Source organism: Engystomops pustulosus, chromosome 5, assembly GCF_040894005.1.
Source record: "Engystomops pustulosus chromosome 5, aEngPut4.maternal, whole genome shotgun sequence".
In the NCBI taxonomy this organism is placed as follows: Eukaryota; Metazoa; Chordata; class Amphibia; order Anura; family Leptodactylidae; genus Engystomops; species Engystomops pustulosus.
Window position 1 is genome coordinate 139,649,409 of NC_092415.1, and position 19,300 is coordinate 139,668,708.

Sequence of the window (19,300 nt, forward strand, 5' to 3'; positions counted from 1 at the left end):
ACAGTAGAGATTGTATTTTTCCTATCATTCCCTTTAATTGGCAGGAGATTTCAGGACAATCGTGGAACACAACTGTACTAATCCAAGTAGCTGAGTTTTGGCAGAGCAATTAGTTACAAGTACTTTTATCACTCTAGGATTTTGTTGCTGGAAACAGCAGATCCTCATCTAAAAATAAATGGCATAGTAGATTCCTTTAATTGCTGAAAGCTGACCTATGATGTGACTCTACAAAACAATTGTAAATGAATTTGCCAGATGTATCCATTATAGTCTCTGTAGGTAATCCCCTATATTTCGCCATTCCCATTAGATAGAAGTTGGTTAAGCTCTTTCAGGATTTATGCAGCAGCACCTGGGGCCAAACAGCCATCACACTTAAAGGGGTTTTCTCACCTGGGCATTTACATTTAATTCATCTGCCATATATTTACATTTCTTCAATTCCATAGTATTAAAGAAATGTACTTGTGTGAAGATAATTTCCCACAAATGTTGCTAAATGTAGTCCCTGAGATACGAGATGATGGTCCTTGGAAGGTCGTTGCAACACGTTTGTGGGACTTGCAGCAACTCCCAGATATTTCATACACAAAAATGATTTGATTCTTTTTGCACATTCATTCCAGCATTGATGGTTGTATCCAAGCACAGATGTTCTCTGTTTCTAAGGGACCATATGACTACATTTATTGGAAATTAAATTGAAGAAATGTATGTAAATGGTAGATGAATTAAATTAAATGTGAATGCCTAGATGAAAATACCCCTTTAAGTTTGTTGCATCATATTGCCATGTGCAAAATGATCCAAACTATACAACGGTCATGTTTGCTATTCCATATGTTGAACACCTTAAAAAAGACGCCTTACATAACCCTGCACACTGAAGTATCTTCTGCGTATATCAAGACATATTAAAACTAAATATACTTTGTATATGTGATCGTTTTGACTTGAAGAATAAAAAGGATGGGTGGATTTCCTAAGATATCACCCCCTTCCCCAGTGCACTGGGTCCTGAAAATGCTAGAAGGTTAAGCTAGTTCAGGAAGAAACAAGTTATTTTATTTTGATATATTGACTTTCAGGTTGCTGCAAAGTGTTATCAAAAAGGAGGTGCAGTTGAAAAAGAAAAACTTGCATTTGCTAATGATGAAGTTTTAAATCTGCAGTCAAGGAAGTCCAATACAAAGTAAGCACAAATTTCATGTACTGTATGGATCCTTATCTTTAATATGTAGTTTACCAATTATTTCAAGCAACAATTTAACCTCTTCATGTTCATATTGCAGCACACAGCCACCGCTAATACCAGCAATTGGTGCTAGCACCGATTGCGAGTATTATCCCCTTGATCACGACCAGCAGAGCCACCATCTTTGTTGAGAGGGGAGTGAAAAATGAACAAAAAACGCTGGTGCCTGTCTTGCTAGCTACTGTAGATGGACTATTATAAAACTTTGTTATGCAACAGAATTGCTCAAATTTCTCAGTAATTAAAATGCCTATTCATTTTTATACCATGAAGTAGTAAAGGTGTAACATAAAAAAATAGTTAAATTGAATACAAGGTGATCAAAAGATCTTACATTTCCCTTTATGGTATCAATTAAATTACAGCTGGTCCTACAAAAAGGAACTTCCTATACAGATCTGTACTCGGAACATACTCTAACATATTGCAGCCCTAGCCCTTTTTCAGCTAATAATTTAGTGCATCAGAACATAAGAAATTTTGCATATTGATGAGATCAAAAATATTTTAAAAGAGGCTAATGGGGTGTGGACTTCTCCGCGCCCTGGTAGCCTCTTTGCATCCCTCCTACCCTCCTGTCTTCACGCACTCCTCTGCAGAGCAAGAAAATTTGCATATTATAAATTATTAACTGAAAAAGGGCTAGAGCTGCAATATGATGAACCTGCCACCAAATCTACCTTATTGGGTAGACCGGTAATGGTAGGTTTCCTTTAAGGTATCATATCATAATATAAAGAAAGAAGTAACATTCACAGAGTGAAAGCTGCAATATTAAAACCGGTTAGAAAGTGGCACAACTGTGATTTTGTGTCAATTACACCATGTCATGTAGCCGCAGTCCCATCATCGGAAGGGATTAATTTATTTAGCTCACTAAATCTTGCACTCTCTTTTCACGCAAACTGAGCATAAATTTCACCCCAGGCTGTCCTCTGTGGTCCACACTGCCACCACCTTTTGAATTCCAGGGGCCAATTGCCCCCTTGACATGTGCTCACTAGCACAGGGATAACAACACTTTGCGTGACTAAGGATTCATGGAACATAGACGGACCAACATTAAAGTAAAGGTTTTTTACAGATGGGCTTAGTACTTGCAACAATTATAAAAAGATGAAAAAAAATTACATACAACACATCAAACAGTTAAAAAACAAAAGGGAGAAAATAACAGAAACTTACAAAGAATAATATTCTGTTTCCTTGGAGGAAGGAAAAATATGGTCATGTTCAACTAAACTGCCCCCAATGTGTGAACATTGCCCTCTTCTATTTGGTACTGGTTTCTGAACCTAATTAATAAAGCGAAAGCATCCATCATGATGAGACAGAGTATTAATGAAGGGGGATATTGAACAGTTCTTTGTTTCCATTGCCCTTGTGAAGGAGTGCTTGGTGAGGGGAAAAGGTGTCTATATGTTCTTTAAAGTTTGGAAAGACCAGACCAGGTGTCAATGGTCTTTCCAAACACTATATGCTATTTTTTCACTTTTTTTCTTCATCACATAACCCATTTTGGATTTTTTTTCCACTACAAAATATTGGAAATCCCAAAAACAAGTCCTAAAAAAAAAAGGCTGTTGCTTTAAGGCTTAGCATGATATTGTGATATGTTTTATTTTTTTAACCACAGAGTAAAGCCATTGGAATACTTGGAGCTATCTAAGATTTATCTAGAATGTAGGGAACCAAAACTGGCACTCAAATGCCTAGTAAAGGCCAAAGAATTCAACCTTTGTGCAGAACTGTGCGAGCAGCTGAAAAAGGTAATACAGTTTTCCAGTTGTTGGTCAATGTTATAGCTTTACCTCTTAGGGGGCAGTCATACGTGGTGTTTAAATTGCTTTTTGAAACATAATTTAAAGAGGACCTGTCACAGACACGGCAGCGCTGTAGCCTCGGAACGCTGGACCAATTTTTACAGTTTTTTAAAATGAAGAAATAGACAGATATCGATAGACTTAAATAGTTAATAGAAAAATAGTTGGATAGATTATAGATAAATGTCAGGTATAGAGAGAACGATGGATAGATAGGTAGATATATAGAAGGTGAGGTCTGTAGGTAGGTAGTTAGAAATGAGATGTATAGTTGACCTCTATGAGGGTTAGACAGACAGATTTGAGGGATAAATAGATTTGTGGGATGGATAAATATACAGATGTCTTGTAGTGACAGTAAAGTGTTTGTACTGTTAACGGGCACTGTTATCCATTATGTTCAGTTGTATTACTGTTTATTTACTATGTTATCTTTTTGTAACAGAGGTAAATAAAGTGAAATCCTTACAGTAGTGTGAACTTAGCCTAACACTGCATTTGTGTAAACACAATGGGGCAGATTTATCAATCTGTCTGTAAGTCAGAATACAATTACAGCTCCCCTTTAAATATTTATGAGCACTGGTAAATTGAAAGCTGAGCTGTGATAAATCTTGATAAATCTGCCCCGATGTTAGCGCATTGGATTTAGGCAAATCTCCTCTCTGGAGATGTTCAATTCCATTTCAAAACTCAATGTAAAAAGCCAATTGTGACAACACACCGATTACAGCATTACATGGGTTGTCCATGAATCGGATGGTATAATAGGAAATATGGTTTTATTAATGGATGGGTTTTGGAGAGGTTTCAGTGTGATATGTGTGTAATCTGCACACACAAATCAGAAATGGGAAAACAGAAATATAAGTCCAGGATCTGTACAAAAATATTGCAGGCTTTGTACAGAAATATAGCATCAGAACCAGGTTCTGTACTGAAAACAGTACTCGCACCCTGCCCAGTACTTCTTTACTTCTATGATTAATTACCCACCTTGGTTTCCTGGTTATTTCATAAACAGCAATGAGAGTGCAGCAACATGTAGCATTTGTATTTTTAAATGCAAGACACCAGTGCTGATTATCGATATTGTGCGTTTCCATGGAAATGCATATGCGATCCCTGGCATTAGGATTACATTTGTAAATGCAATACATACGCTAAGTGTGGCCTCAATGTTCAAAAAGCAGGAAGTGACCGTGCAGCATACTACTCGCAGCTCAATGGTCATCACTAGGTGCTGAAGCTTCCCCCCACCTGAGATCTTTCATGAAATTAAAGTAAACTGCCATCCAAAAACATATTTTAAATTTATATTATGAATACTTGCAATCCTGCATTTTCAAAAAGGTCTTGTCATTAGTTATGGAATAGGGACTGATCCTGCAGCGGCAAATGACTTTCTTAATTTTATAGACTAAGGATGCAGCATTCTTCTACAAAAAAGCGCAGAACAATATGGCTGCTGCTCAACTATATGAACAAGTTGGAGAATTTGATGCAGCACTGAACTTGTATTATCGTGACAAGAAGTATGAAGAAGCTGCTGATGCTATTCAGAGGTACCAAGATAATTTTATTTCTGTTGCCTTGTAAATCTGTATTCATTAGTATAGATACTTTTGTTTTAAACTGTTCCCTCTATTTCTGATTGTTGCAATTTTCTGCATTTTTAGATATCGACAAAAGCATCCGTATGCATCATTACAGTTTAGGGAGAGGAAGTTCTACTTGGAAGCTGCCGCTGATTTTTTCAAACAAAATAAACCAAAGAAAATGTGTGAAATGCTATCACAACTTAACGTTGAAGATCAGTTGGTCTTCCTTAAAAATCGAAAATGTTGGAAAGAAGCAGCTGACCTCCTACAAAGTAAAAATAGGAGTGAAGAAGCAGCATCCCTGCTGAGAGAGCAAGGCATGTTGTTAGAGGCAGCAGACCTAACTACAAGGAAAGAATATCGAGGGTTGTGCCTGCTTGCAGCATCTCGTCACATCATAGCAAATGGCAGGGAACCTGGCACAGTTCTCTCAGAAGCTCTGCAACTTTTACATGAAACCAACCAAAATATTGATGCTGCAGAGGCCATACTTTTTCAGGGAATGTTGGAAAAAGATTTAGAAAAAATCAGAGCCTCATTCTTTTCTTTTAAGACATTTTCTCATCATGCTGGTGTTGTAGAGGCGCTGTTTCAGGCTTCAATCTGTGATGAGTCAGACCCATCACTGTTAACTTTGGCATCTTATGGTATAGAGTCCCTGATAATCCTGATAAAGGCTCTTAAAGAGACTAAAAGTAATGCAGATAAAGAGACCGTTAAAACCTGTCTAGAGTTTTATGGTGTTGTACAAAGTGATGAACAAAATTGCTTTATTCTTCAACATGAGGGGCCTAGGCTTTCTAATATACAAGCAAAAGTTGATGAGAAAGAAACAGAACTCAAAGATGTAAAATTCATGCTGCAAAAACATTTCCTAAAGTTGTTGCTTGAGATCTCTGGAAAGGTTTTTGTAAATGTTTACCCAGATATATGCTCTCGGTACATTGTCGGACTAGAATGTACAGATGAAAAATGCATAGGCTTGCATCAACCTCTACAGTTCTCTGACTTAAGAAAAATCTTGGAGTCCAAAAAAAAATTAATAACAATTTGTGGATTGTTATTTGACGCAAAGAACCTCTCAGAAGAATATTCAAAAGAGCTAAATGAAATTGTTAGTCTTCATGGTGAAAGATGCTGCAATTCCCTTTTAAGCATTGTTTTTTCTAAACATTTTCATCTTCGGATCCTTTCAGAAAACCCTAAAATGTGCAGAGACGTTCTCCTCAAATTCACAGTGCCAGGGAAGGACTATCTATATAAACTTGCTCAATCACTTTTGGGAAAAGATAAAAAACAATCAAGGGAGTCTTGTGATCTTTGGCTAAAAATAATGCAAGTCTGTAGCATGGTATCTAGGTATCCAGATGGTCTGCAGCGTTTCCTTGAAGAAGAGGAGAGGCAATTTGAAAGGGACTACCAAATCCAGAAGAGATATGATTCACAAGGAGATGGGAGCCGTAAAAAATATCTGGAGGGCAGGTATGGTATGCTTAAGCCTGATACAATGACCGACTCACCCAAAATGACCCACATACATTTCTTTCGTCTTCTTCAAACGTCATTGCAGCAGCTCTATCAGCAGAGAAACCCAGATGGCTGCAAGAGATACTTTTTCAGGTTCATGAACTTTCTGGTCAAAAAATGTGTTTTGCCATTGATTCCAAACATTGCAAACACATTGATGTTGCTTGAATTTCAGTTTATGTTGTGTTGTGCTGTACTGATGAGATTCGGGAAGGACACAAAAGTTGTGCTGCCAAAAAGCTACATTTCGGTTCTTCACTATTGGGAATACATGTTTGGGAACAAAGGTAGTGTGAAGGATACATACTCCATCTTGTGGGAATATAAACCAAAGGACATCGGGCAGCTTACAAGACACTTCAGACATCATATTTCATATCTTGCTAAAGTTCTTTCTGGAGAAGAGAAAGAAGAGTTCAATGTGCTTGTAGATGCTTTCAGTGATATTGATTACATTTCTTCTGGAGAAGCTGAAAGAACATTGGTATTTTGGTTAGTGATGATGGTTAATCTAAATGGTGTTGTTCCAGAATGGGCAAAACCTACACTTTCAAAGCATCTTCCCGAAGTCCAGAGTAGGTTGGACACACTAAGAAGTCAATTCCCATCAAAAGTACCAGGAAGGCTAATTGATGTTGTCAATAAACTTGGCACCGTGGTTAAAACTGAAGATCTGGTTTTCATTCTTCAAGAATTGTTAGCACACCGTGATGATGAACACTTGGTAGAATGCTCTTGGAGATGGGATCTTACCTATGGCAGAGGACAAGTAAGAGGAATATATTTTGATGACAAGTTCCGATTTAAAAAACTTTCTTATGTTCATCACAGTATGCATGATATGAAAGCCAGTTCTATGGGAAACGAGCAAGAGGACTTTGAGGAGGAAAAGATTGATTTGGTAGCAGCTGTTGCTGCTGATGTACACAAACAAATGGCCGTGCGGCAGTTAAATAAAATATTCCTTGTTGTATGCATATATGTCAAATGGAAAAAAGCCTACAGACGCATGCAGAATTGTCACCTTGAGGAATCCGTCCCAGATCATTTCAAAATTGCAAATGTTGACAGAACTCAGTGTGACTTATGTGGGGTGAAATTTTTACAAGCTAGAACTCTCACATCTCACAAATTAGAACCTTCACAAGGGGAAATTGACGAAGACCTGGAAGACGTTTCAAGTCCAGCTGTGGAAGCTGTGTTTTCAGACCTACAAGGGATGGATGAAAAGTATGAAGACCATATTGAGCTAGAGAAACATGAGCAGAAAATAAATGAGTACCAGAACTACCTTCAGTTTTTCAAGCATCACGTGCATCCTAAAATCTGTGAAGGAAAGTCTGTCATACAGACCATGGGACAGATTTCAGGGAAAAAAGGATCATCAAGAGAGGAATGTCATGTGGAAAAAACGAAAATTGAAAACAACATCAAAGTACTTCTTGATTTGGTGGAAGACATTTATGAGAAAAAGATCTGGATTGAAGGTAAAGTGCCACATAATGTTTTCAGCCTCTATTGTAAACGTTACCTGACCTTTCAAATATATGTTTTTGTTAATGAATAGTTATGGTAAATACAGAGGAGAGAAATAGATCGAAGTTTTTTGACCCGTATCGAAGTTTCCTCATTTATACAGTCACTTGAATTATGAGAATGGCAGTTATTGTGCTTTGTCGCATTATAAGATTTATAATCTGTACAGTTTAACCCTAAAGAAAAGTAGTCACTTTTCATTAGTTTGCAGGTCTATATGTATTATGCACTATTTGTCTATTTAGTTAATGTTTCATAACTTTTTTTTTCCACAGCTAAAAACGTAATGGAGAGTGCAGTAAGAAGCCTAACGGCCAGTATTTCTGAGAGCCTCACATTACTGCAAAAGCCTGAACAACCAGCCACAAGAACAGAAGGTGTTGTACATATTTGCCATTTATTGTGCATTATTATGTATGTACACTCTATACGTAATGAAAGGTGTAAATGTCCTGAAAAAACCGACACATTACCCAGGTATAAAGTAAAAAATGTATTATTCGGCATGATCTATTACTTTGTGTAGGAGCCGGTTGTATTGCAGTATCACTGTAAGTGATCAGACCACACTGGACTTCAAGTAGCCTAGGGGACCAGAAGTATTAGTATTTTAAAAAAAATTAAAATGTCTTCAAAAGTATGAAAAAAATCTAATCATTCCTGTCCCTTGAAAGCATATAAATGAACATGCTTGGTATCTTTGTGTCCAAAAATGACTGATCTATCAAAATCGCCGTAAAGACGAAACCCATGAGAAAATAGCACAACTTCATTTTTTTACAATTCCACCAGCCGGACCCAACAACCATCCATCTCGCTTATACAGTGCTGTGAATAGGGATGGGTAGGCGTGGCTGGCCACTGCCGGCTGGAAGCTGAGTCCAGCACTGCTCCCCAGGCCATTTAAATTTACATGGCGCGCGGACCTGAGCAACAGCAGCGCGGGACACCCGGAGGGCGTCGGAAGGTAAGTACATCTTTATTTTTTTAAACGGCCCCCTCCTGGCCACGTTTGTTTTGTTTTTAATAAGTCTTGGACAACCCCTTTAAGTTTTTTTGCGTGTGTGGGCAGGGTAATTTACTAATATACATCTGTAAAAAGTTTTGCCCCACTTTCTTCATATGTAAAATGAAGCCTCCTGTCTGTAACCTCATCAGCCAGACATTCCTTCCTATAAAATGGCAGCAGATGGAGGGCCATGTGATCTCTAACTGTTCATGGCAATCTCCTGCCCAGGACCTTATGATAGTATTTCTGGATATCAGGTTAAGGTCTTGGCTGGGTGATTGTTCATGGACAGAGCCAAAAGGTGTTTCTGTGATGTACACATGCTTATTTTTAAAAGTCCTTTTTCATGAAAAATAAGCCATTAACAGCTAAATAAAGAACAGATGTCAGGGGGAACACACCAGCGTGCAAGTATGCTTGGGTTAAAACCACTAAATCCATGTGGTTGATTTCCTTTAACACTTTTATCGCAAGGACGTATCTCTCACGTTCTCACAAGGTGGTTCTTCAGTGTGCAAGGATGTACGAAATATGTTTTTTTTTCTTATGAAAATAGCCAAAACTATGCAATTGGCGCTCCCCTAGCCTTGAACGGGAGAAAGTTACCAGGTGTAAATGAGGGGTTGCTGCTCCTGATCACTTCTGAGGGAGAGGTAGAGCATGCAGTGCTGCTCTGTAGCTAGCTGGAGAGCTTTGTGTCTTTGTAGCTCTGCAAGTGCAGAAATCTCCTTCAAAGAATAGGGGAAAGGGTGGGGCTCCCCTGTTTGCCATTAGTCTCTTCATCTCAGTGTGTGATCCTGCACAACCTTCTTTGCCTCTCTATGCATCTCAAGCTGTGTCATAGACTTCCTCCACTCCACTGGAGCTCCCATGATGACTGTTACTAGTCTCGTCACTATATAAAAACTGCAGGTACTGACTATGAGGCACTTTCAGAGCCATCAACTCGTCAGACTCTTGACTTTAAAAATAGCCTTTCAAAATATTTTTATGTTCTTTTAATTCTCAGGATCTCAAGAGGACTATGAAATAGATTATGGAGGCTTTGAAGAACTTTGCCAGAAAAAACACAAACGAGGCAAAAAAAACCCAAAGCGACACTAAGTCCTCAAGCATATAAAACAAAGACAAGCTGCAGGCAGTTAATTGTGTTATTTGTTTTTGTTGTATGTTGCTCACATGTTGCTTTGCATCTCTATCATGATGAACCTTTTACAGTGCACTTTTTTGCTTTTTAATTTTGCTTACAGTAAATTTTTAGTATTGTGGGTTAACTTGCTGTAAAAATGTGAAATAAGATTTACTATTTAAAACTTGATTTAAAAAAGTTCCCTACTTCTGATTTGCAATTTCGTTGCAACAATTAAAATGAGGATTGATGTTTTTGAGTTTTTTACTTTCTTATGAATGTTTTACATAGATATTCACTTCTAATATTAGAATGGTTTTTTGTTTCTTTACACAAATCTGAAATTAAGTTTTGAAAGTCTTAAAATTTGCTAAAATTATCGGTAAAACAATGATGTTTTGATGTTAACAAAGTTTGGTCATATCAGGAATCACCTTTTTATGATTTTTCATGTCTTAATCATATAAACACTAGGTCACTCACCTGCATAAAGTAAAAATATTTACTATGTGTATCATCATGGTAGAAATGTAAGTTTTGTTTTCTTTTAGAGCAATATTTGTAGATGTTTCATAGTTTGGTATCACAGACCTTGTGTTCAAAGTCAATCTGTTTTTGAGATGCTTTTATGTTTATATTATATTGAATTTTCAGGCAGTCAAACTAGTTGTCATGTTAAAAATGGAAAGTGTGATGTGTAAGTATTTCTACATTTTAAGTGTGAGTAATTACTACTGCTATACATTCACAAACCTGAAATCCTTCAGTTACATGATTCCAAGCAATTTAGATTTTTTATTTTCACATTGTTAAATACTGTTTTGTCCTTCATAAATACAAATATTTCTGTTTGAGAAGTTTTTTTATTGGTGCAAATATTTTTTTAACTGAGAATTTTGGTCTGTTGCTCACCATGTTAATAAACAGATTTATTGCACAGTTCATATGCCATCGGATTATTACTTCACATATTCCTCTTGGTACCGCACTCTTTCTCTGCAGTGTACCCTGGGCATTGGTTGTTCAGGTTAAAAAGTTATTAAGCCAAGTTATTTATAACTTGACAGTTATTGCCAATGTACAGTACTTAGAATGTATTTAAAGGAGGTATATACTGTGAAGAGAAAATTTGCTCTCTTATTGTTTTACGTATCAGTGCATCAGACTTTAGTCTGTCATTATTTAAAATGATTTAAGTACAACCCATGAATCAGTAGCTTGTAGAACAACCGAAGCAATGATGACTGAAAGGACAGGGGGGAAAAGAATAATTGCCTCTTCATGGACTGGACTGCACCAGAAGGGTTATATGGTCATGTGACTATGTGTCACAGTGGTCACAGGAGAGAAAGGCATGGCATTCAACAGTGCCATCTAGTGGCTATGATTCTTCCTGCTCCTGTCCAAGCGATCATGGGTTCATACAGTTGTTAACTCTTAATTGTGTTTTATAAGATGCTTATAAAGAAGAAAACTGCATAAAAAAATAAATGACACTTCACGTCCTTGCTGCAACACATAAAAATAGGGAAATAAGACATCTCAACGTTTTATTGAAGCTTAGGGCTTAGCATAGGGGTATGCAACCGAAAGGAGCGTTAGAAGGGTAAAAAGAATCGGTGATTTAGGCGCACTTCCATAATAGATAATCGCGGTCATCAGAAAATAGTAGAAGAATACACCAAATTTGTATAAAATTAGTGCTTGTATTTAAACATGATGTAAAATCAATGCCTTTTGATGCCAGAGTGGCATCTTTATCAGGCAAATAACTTGAGGGATTAAAAGCTGGGGAGAGGATAACTACTAGCTCACCAGAATGCATTGTCTTGGCTCAAACACTGCTTTATACTATTAAGTGTATTGTCCCAGAGTACATTAATCTTCCAGGTGGGGTTTCCCAGCCTGTCTAAATAGATGCATAAACCTATTGGGAAAACTGTGTTGGTATGTTGATTTGGGCTGCAGGTAAGGCGGTAATGGAGGTATTTCTAATTCAATAAATATTGAGGGGAAAATAAGCAATCTTTGGATTAATTATCCCCACTGTTTCTCGATAATAATAAGGCTCACAAAAGGTACAAATGGATTTAATTACCATAGTCGTCTTCATGTACAAGTATCTATGCAACTTTGTGAACAGGAAAACAAATCAGGGCATCTTGTAGCTTCCAGGAAAATACCATAGATCAGGGACTATGGTTTCTTACATCCACATTAAAAGTGAGTTACCAACTGTTTTGAGCATACACATCTGCAGACAGTATTTAATAGAAGCCCCGGAGAGCAGTTAGTAGCAGCAGGACTGTGAGAAAATATTCTCATAAGTCTCTTAAAACTAGTTAATAGATTTCTTTGTTCAACCTGTTTGAGGGACTGGGATTTTGTCTGCCAGCATATGATAAACCTCTCCCTTTGTCTGTATATCTTGCTGTTACTATTGCATTCCTATTCTGTGTATCTGACCTTTGCTACAAATATTTGATCATTCTCTTCAGAATTGATTGGGCCACATAGCTAAATTTTGGCAGGTACATTGTCGTGTGCAAAATATACTGGTCACTATTATCATAGTTTATACAGTTGAAAAAATACACATGTCCATCAAGTTCAACCAAGGAAGGGAAGAGATTGGATGAGGAAGAGAGTTATGGGAAACAAGTCTATATAACATAACCATCAATGTTATTTAGTTGTAAAAAGGTATCTAGGCCCTTCTTGAAGCTCTCTGCTGTCCCTGCTGTGACCAGCGCCTGAGGCAGGCGATTCGACAGATTGACAGTTCTCATAATCAAAAAAGTGCGGTTGCCTCTGGTGATTAAACCTTGGTTTCTCCAGACGGAGACCGTGCCCTCTCGTCTTTTGATTTGATTCAATCTGGAACAACTTGCCACCATATTTTTTGTATGGATCATTAATATATTTATATAAATTAATCATGTCCCCTCGTAGTCGTCTCTTTTTCAGACTTAATCTAATTGTTTTAATCTTTCCTAATAACTGAGACTATCCATAGCCCTTATCATTTTTGTTGAACCCTCTCCAGCTCCAGGGCATCCTTTTTATGAACCGGAGCCCAGAACTGGACGGCGTATTCCAGGTGAGGCTGAACCAATGCCTTGTACAGTGGTAATATTGCATCCCTATTCCGAGAGTCCATACCACTTTTGATACATGACAAGATCCTACTGGCTTTAGAGGCAGCTGATTGACATAGCATGCTGTTATTTAACTTATGATATACTAGGACACCCATGTCCTTCTAAACAAGGGACTCTCCCAGATTTACTCCCCCAAGGACATATTTTGTCTGTGGGTTATTAGCCCCCAGGTGCATAACCTTACATTTATCCACATTGAACCTCATTCGCCAAGTAGATGACCAAACACTCAGTTTTTCCAAGTTACGCTGCAGCCGATGAACATCATCCATAGAGTGTATTACACTACACAGCTTGGTGCATCTGCAAAAATAGACACAGTGCTATTAATTCCTACCTCTATATTATGAATAAATATATTAAATAGTGGGACAAGCACAGAACCCTGGCGTATACCACTCATAACTGGTGACCATTTCAAGTAGGAATCATTGACCACAACTCTCTGGATACGATGCTTTAGACAGTTTTCAATCTAATTGCAAATTGCCAAACCAATTGTCCCTCATAGATGCCTGGTAAAATAAGGTCTGTGTCAAATGCCTTTGCAAAGTCCAAGAACACAATATCCACAGCAGCTCCTCTGTCCAGGCATCTGCTCACCTCTTCATAGAAGCAGATCAGGTTAGTCTGACAACTTCTATCCTTAGTAAACCCATGCTGGCTGCACTTATTATACTAGATATGATGTCACATACTCCAGTATCTAGTCTTTTACTAACCCTTCTAATATGTTCCCCACAATGCAAGTTAAGCTTACAGGCCTGTAATTGCCTGGCAAAGTTGTAGAGCCTTTTTTAAATATTGGCACAACATTGCCTTGCGCCAGTCACTTGGCACCACACCAGACATTACGGAATCCCTGAAGATTTACACAGAGTTACAGCAATAACAGAACAGAGTTCTTTAAGAACTCTGGGGTGTAACCCATCTGGTCCAGGAGCCTTGTACACATTGATTTTATTTGGTTTAGATTGAATCGTGTCTATATTCAACCAGTCTAGTATATTACAGGATGCATGACTCGCACTGACACCACCCACATCAGAAGTTCTTTCTTCTATTGTATAAACTGAGCTAAAAAAGCCATTTAGTATCTCTTGGTCTCCAGTCACCAATGCCCCATTTTCAGAATAAAGGAGTCCAACCTGCTCTGACCCATTTTTTTCGCATTGATATACTTGGCAAAACAAAAATTTTTTTATCTTTAGCCACCTGTCTTTCATTTTGTGTGTTGGCAGATTTTATTTCCTTCTTACAGATTTTGGTAAGTGTTTTGTAAGTATTTAAAGCCTCAGGTGACCCGTCAGATTTATATTTTTTGAATGTACTTTTTTATCACTAATTGCCCTTTTAACTGTAGCTGTAAGCCACGCAGGGTGTAATCTAGCCCGTATATACTTGTTACCTGTTGGAATAAATTTAGAAGTATAATAGGATAGATTTGAATTTCTCCCATTTAACAATTAGCATCATCACGTGACAGTATTTGATCCCAGTCTATATCCTGTAGTGCAGCCCTGAATTACTATTTTTAGACCCTCTAGGTTACATTAACATGCTCAGATTGTTCCTACCATATACTGCAATACTACTGTATTGCAGTATATGACGTTTTTGCACAATTCATTACAATGAGCCACTGGCTCATTGTAACAAATCCACTAAAACCATGCAGCCTTAGGTCTAACGAAGACCCAAGGCTGTCATGGCAACCGATCGCCGCCCCCCGATGGCGGTTGGGGGAGCAACGATCTGAAGAAACATGCCGGCGCCCATGCACTGCCACATTTTAAGTGCAAAGAAGGGGTTAACACCCGCGATCGGTGCAAGCACACAGTATAATGCCTAAATTGTATTATTTCTATTAATTTGATAATACATATTTTCTGTATCAATTCTCATGACTTCTAGATCTCTGCTTACTGTCATTCATTGTGAAACCAGACAACCCTTTACACTTTGGTTTTATTACTTGGCTGTAAGTATTCATAGGGAGGGTACCTAACATATCCTTATAACAGAGGGAATTGGCGTACTCCACTATAAGCTTACATTGCGTGCTCATACGGTGGGATATGTCATCCGATTCAGCAACTCCGTAACAAAAGTGGGAGCAGAAGTGAACATTGGTAGCAGCCAGCAATTTTCTGCTGCCTATGTTCAGGTTGTCCCTATATAAGGAGATTAAGATAACTGAGGGATCGCTCAAGGTGCACTTTAGGGGAGGCCACAGATAGATGACATACAATGGCATCTGTGTCCTCTGAATGTATTCTTCTTTTCCAGCAGGATGAAGTAGCGCCTACTACGCTTTTTCATTCTGTGTTTTCTGCTGGATATGCCGTATACTGAGAAAATGGTGGCCCAAAGGATAATCGATCAGCCAGTATATGTATATGGATGCGGTCGGTGTGCATGTCTGAAGATTTCTTGGCGATCTGTTAACCCAGCATTCTACATAACATTCACAGTATACAATGACATATGCATACAATGACATACAATGACATTACACTTTACATACAGTGCTTTGCGAAAGTGTTTGCCCCTGTTGAACTTTTCTACCTTTTACATAGCAAAAGTTAAAGTAGCTGAGGACACATGAAAGACAAGTACCTTGGTGGGCAAAGGCCAGGGGTGCTCCTTGTGTCTTTAATCTACTGTCCAGCATCTTTCCATGACTTCCTCTCAATGTTTTTATTGGCACATTGGCAATGTTCTCAGGCACATAGGCACTATATAGGAAACTGCCTGGGGGCGAGAATGGACAGTATACAGGAAGAAAGACTCACTACTTCTCCCAGGGAAAGATCAGTGAGGAGGCTGATTGTGCAGCAGGGAATGCCTGCATATAACTGTCTCCATGCTCTGCAGGAGCTCAGTGTCCCTGCGTGAAGTCAGACAGCTATTCACACACGTTGCACATCAAACTCTTGTCCTCATCTCTCACAACTCTGCTGTTGGGCCCCGTAGTAGCTGCCACTGCTGCTACGGTCGTAGTTCCACTTCTGATTCTCTTGATACTCAATTATGTGCCTCACTGCCATCTTTGCTTTTGCCTGACTTTGCTTGTTTATCTACTATCTATTTTCCTTCTCAGTCTTGTCATCTCTCTTGGTGTGACCCCCGCTTTCCCTGACTTGTATTCAGTTATTTTCTTGTCTTCTGAATCTTTTTGTGAACACTGGTCTGTCTATGACTTACCATTACCTGTCCACTCCACCATCCAAAGCAGCCAGGCACAGATTGCTTTTCCTCTCACCTTGTTCGGTCTCTCAGGGTCCATTAGCAGGCTCCTGATAGTGGGTTTGCCCTTATCAGGGAGTTTTATCTGCCGTAGTCCATACAGCTCTAGTCCATAGGGACATCACAAGGTCAGTTCACCACTTACCTAGTCTGACAGCTTGTGCCAAGTATGGTTGTGCTGTTTGCTGTCCAGGTACTGACAGGATGGAAGAGAAAAAATATATGTGCATAAATGGATGCTGCACCCTTTAACACTGTTTTGTCCTTTCTTCTGTATAAGCTCACTAGAGGTGTGAGGCACACGCTGTCTCTGGTCACTCAGTGGGGAGTTGATATGCTTCTCTGTCAGGAGCTGGATCCTAAGACTATCTGTCACTTCCTGTCCAGGGGTTTTTGTTACTCTTTGGTCAGGTGGTCTCACTCTCCATACACTCCAGTTTACAGATGGGAACATCATTGGATAACAATAGCAAATATAATTAACCCTTGCCTATCCAGGCAGTATCTACTGCTGCTAATTACCTCTTGGTATACTGAATGGTAGAAGGGCCTAATTCGCAACCACTCCTCTGCCATGCGCATTGGCAGGGGTGTTGCATATGCAGCACATACCTATTACACACCCATATAATATATACTCGCATAGATGCAGTATACACCTATTACACATACGTATAATATAGACACGCGTACATAGTAGGGGTAACATACAGGTACAAGTTACAGACATCTATTACACACAATTAACATCACTCACACACTTATCCCCTTCACACAAACACATTTATGTATATATAGCAGACATTACTCAGATAACAGGCTGTAAACACACACATACACATATCATGTACAGTCACACGTGTATATTTGCTCACATCACACACATGTAAACATACAAGTACAGTCACATACTTACCTCTCCTGTTGATAAGCTGTAGTTGGACCTGCGTCTTCCCAGGAGGACATAAGAGCAGGTACACAGCTACTAGTGCACATGTCACAGGGGGCACAGCTCCAGCACCTGAATCACTGCACTGCTGCTTCCTCACCTCTAGACAGCAGGATCCTGATGTCCCATTGCAGGCACAGGACCTGTAACACGTGCTCCAGGCTTTTGGGGTCTTACGCTGCCAGGAAGAGCAGAGTACAGACCACTTTCTGGCAGCTACACAGACGGTTGGACTGGTGGGCGGGGCCTAAATCGTGAAAGGAGGAAGCAGCTAAAGCAGTGTTTCTCAACCTTTCTAATGCTGTGACCCCGCAATACAGTTCCTCATGTTGGGGTGACCCCAAACCATGTACAAGAATATAACGACTATAATACTGCCCCCTACGTACAAGGATATAACTACTATAATACTGCCCCCTATGTACAGGAATATAACTACTATAATCCTTCCCCCTATGTACAAGAATATAACTACTATAATACTGACCCCTATGTGCAAGAATATAACTACTATAATACTGCCTCATATGTACAAGAATATAACTACTATAATAGTGCCCCTATGTGCAAGAATATAACTACTATAATACTGCCCTCTATGTACAAGAATATAACTACTATAATACTGCCCACTATGTACAAGAATATAACTACTATAATTCTGCCCACTATGTACAAGAATATAACTACTATAATACTGCCCTCTATGTACAAGAATATAACTACTATAATACTGCCCACTATGTACAAGAATATAACTACTATAATTCTGCCCACTATGTACAAGAATATAACTACTATAATACTGCCCCCTATGTACAAGAATATAACTACTATAATACTGCCCCCTATGTACAGGAATATAACTACTATAATACTGCCCCCTATGTACAAGAATATAACTACTATAATACTGCCCCCTATGTACAGGAATATAACTACTATAATACTGCCTCCTATGTACAAGAATATAACTACTATAATACTGCCCCCTATGTACAGGAATATAACTACTATAATACTGCCCCCTATGTACAGGGATATAACTACTATAATACTGCCCCCTATGTACAAGAATATAACTACTATAATACTGCCCCCTATGTACAGGGATATAACTACTATAATACTGCCCCCTATGTACAAGAATATAACTACTATAATACTGGCCTCTATGTACATGAATATAACTACTATAATACTGCCCACTATGTACAAGAATATAACTACTATAATACTGCCCCCTATGTACAAGAATATAACTACTATAATACTGCCCCCTATGTACAAGAATATAACTACAATAATACTGCCCTTATGTACAGGGATATAACTACTATAATACTGCCCCCTATGTACAGGGATATAACTACTATAATACTGCCCCCTATGTACAAGAATATAACTACTATAATACTGCCCCCTATGTACAAGAATATAACTACTATAATACTGCCCCCTATGTACAGGAATATAACTACTATAATACTGCCCCCTATGTACAGGGATATAACTACTATAATACTGCCCCCTATGTACAAGAATATAACTACTATAATACTGCCCCCTATGTACAGGGATATAACTACTATAATACTGCCCCCTATGTACAAGAATATAACTACTATAATACTGCCCTCTATGTACATGAATATAACTACTATAATACTGCCCACTATGTACAAGAATATAACTACTATAATACTGCCCCCTATGTACAGGGATATAACTACTATAATACTGCCCCCTATGTACAGGGATATAACTACTATAATACTGCCCCCTATGTACAAGAATATAACTACTATAATACTGCCCCCTAGTTCTAGTTCCCCCTCCCTCCTGCCCCCAGTTCTAGTCCTCCCCTCCCTTGCAGCCCCCAGTTCTAGCCATCCCCTGCTGCCCCCAGTTCTGGTCCCCCCCCCTGCTGCCCCCAGTTCTGGTCCCCCCCCCTCTGCTGCCCCCAGTTCTGGCCCCCCCCCCTCTGCTGTTCCCAGTTCTGGTCCCCCCCCTGCTGCCCCCAGTTCTGGTCCCCTTCCCCATGCTGCCCCCAGTTCT

At 38.9% G+C, this 19,300-nt stretch overlaps 1 protein-coding gene across 2 annotated transcripts in view; it reads left to right on the top strand.

Moving 5' to 3' along the window:
- TRANK1 (tetratricopeptide repeat and ankyrin repeat containing 1) overlaps positions 1-10,825 on the top strand; it is an 84,257-nt gene extending 73,432 nt beyond the window's left edge. For both annotated transcript variants that reach the window (XM_072153220.1, XM_072153219.1), the window contains exons 19-24: positions 1,092-1,195; positions 2,895-3,027; positions 4,501-4,646; positions 4,761-7,696; positions 8,021-8,122; positions 9,764-10,825. In XM_072153220.1, the coding sequence (XP_072009321.1) occupies positions 1,092-1,195; positions 2,895-3,027; positions 4,501-4,646; positions 4,761-7,696; positions 8,021-8,122; positions 9,764-9,858 (3,516 nt within the window). In that variant the 3' untranslated portion in view covers positions 9,859-10,825. The remainder of the gene's footprint in view (positions 1-1,091; positions 1,196-2,894; positions 3,028-4,500; positions 4,647-4,760; positions 7,697-8,020; positions 8,123-9,763) is intronic.
- The last annotated feature ends 8,475 nt before the right edge of the window (positions 10,826-19,300 follow it).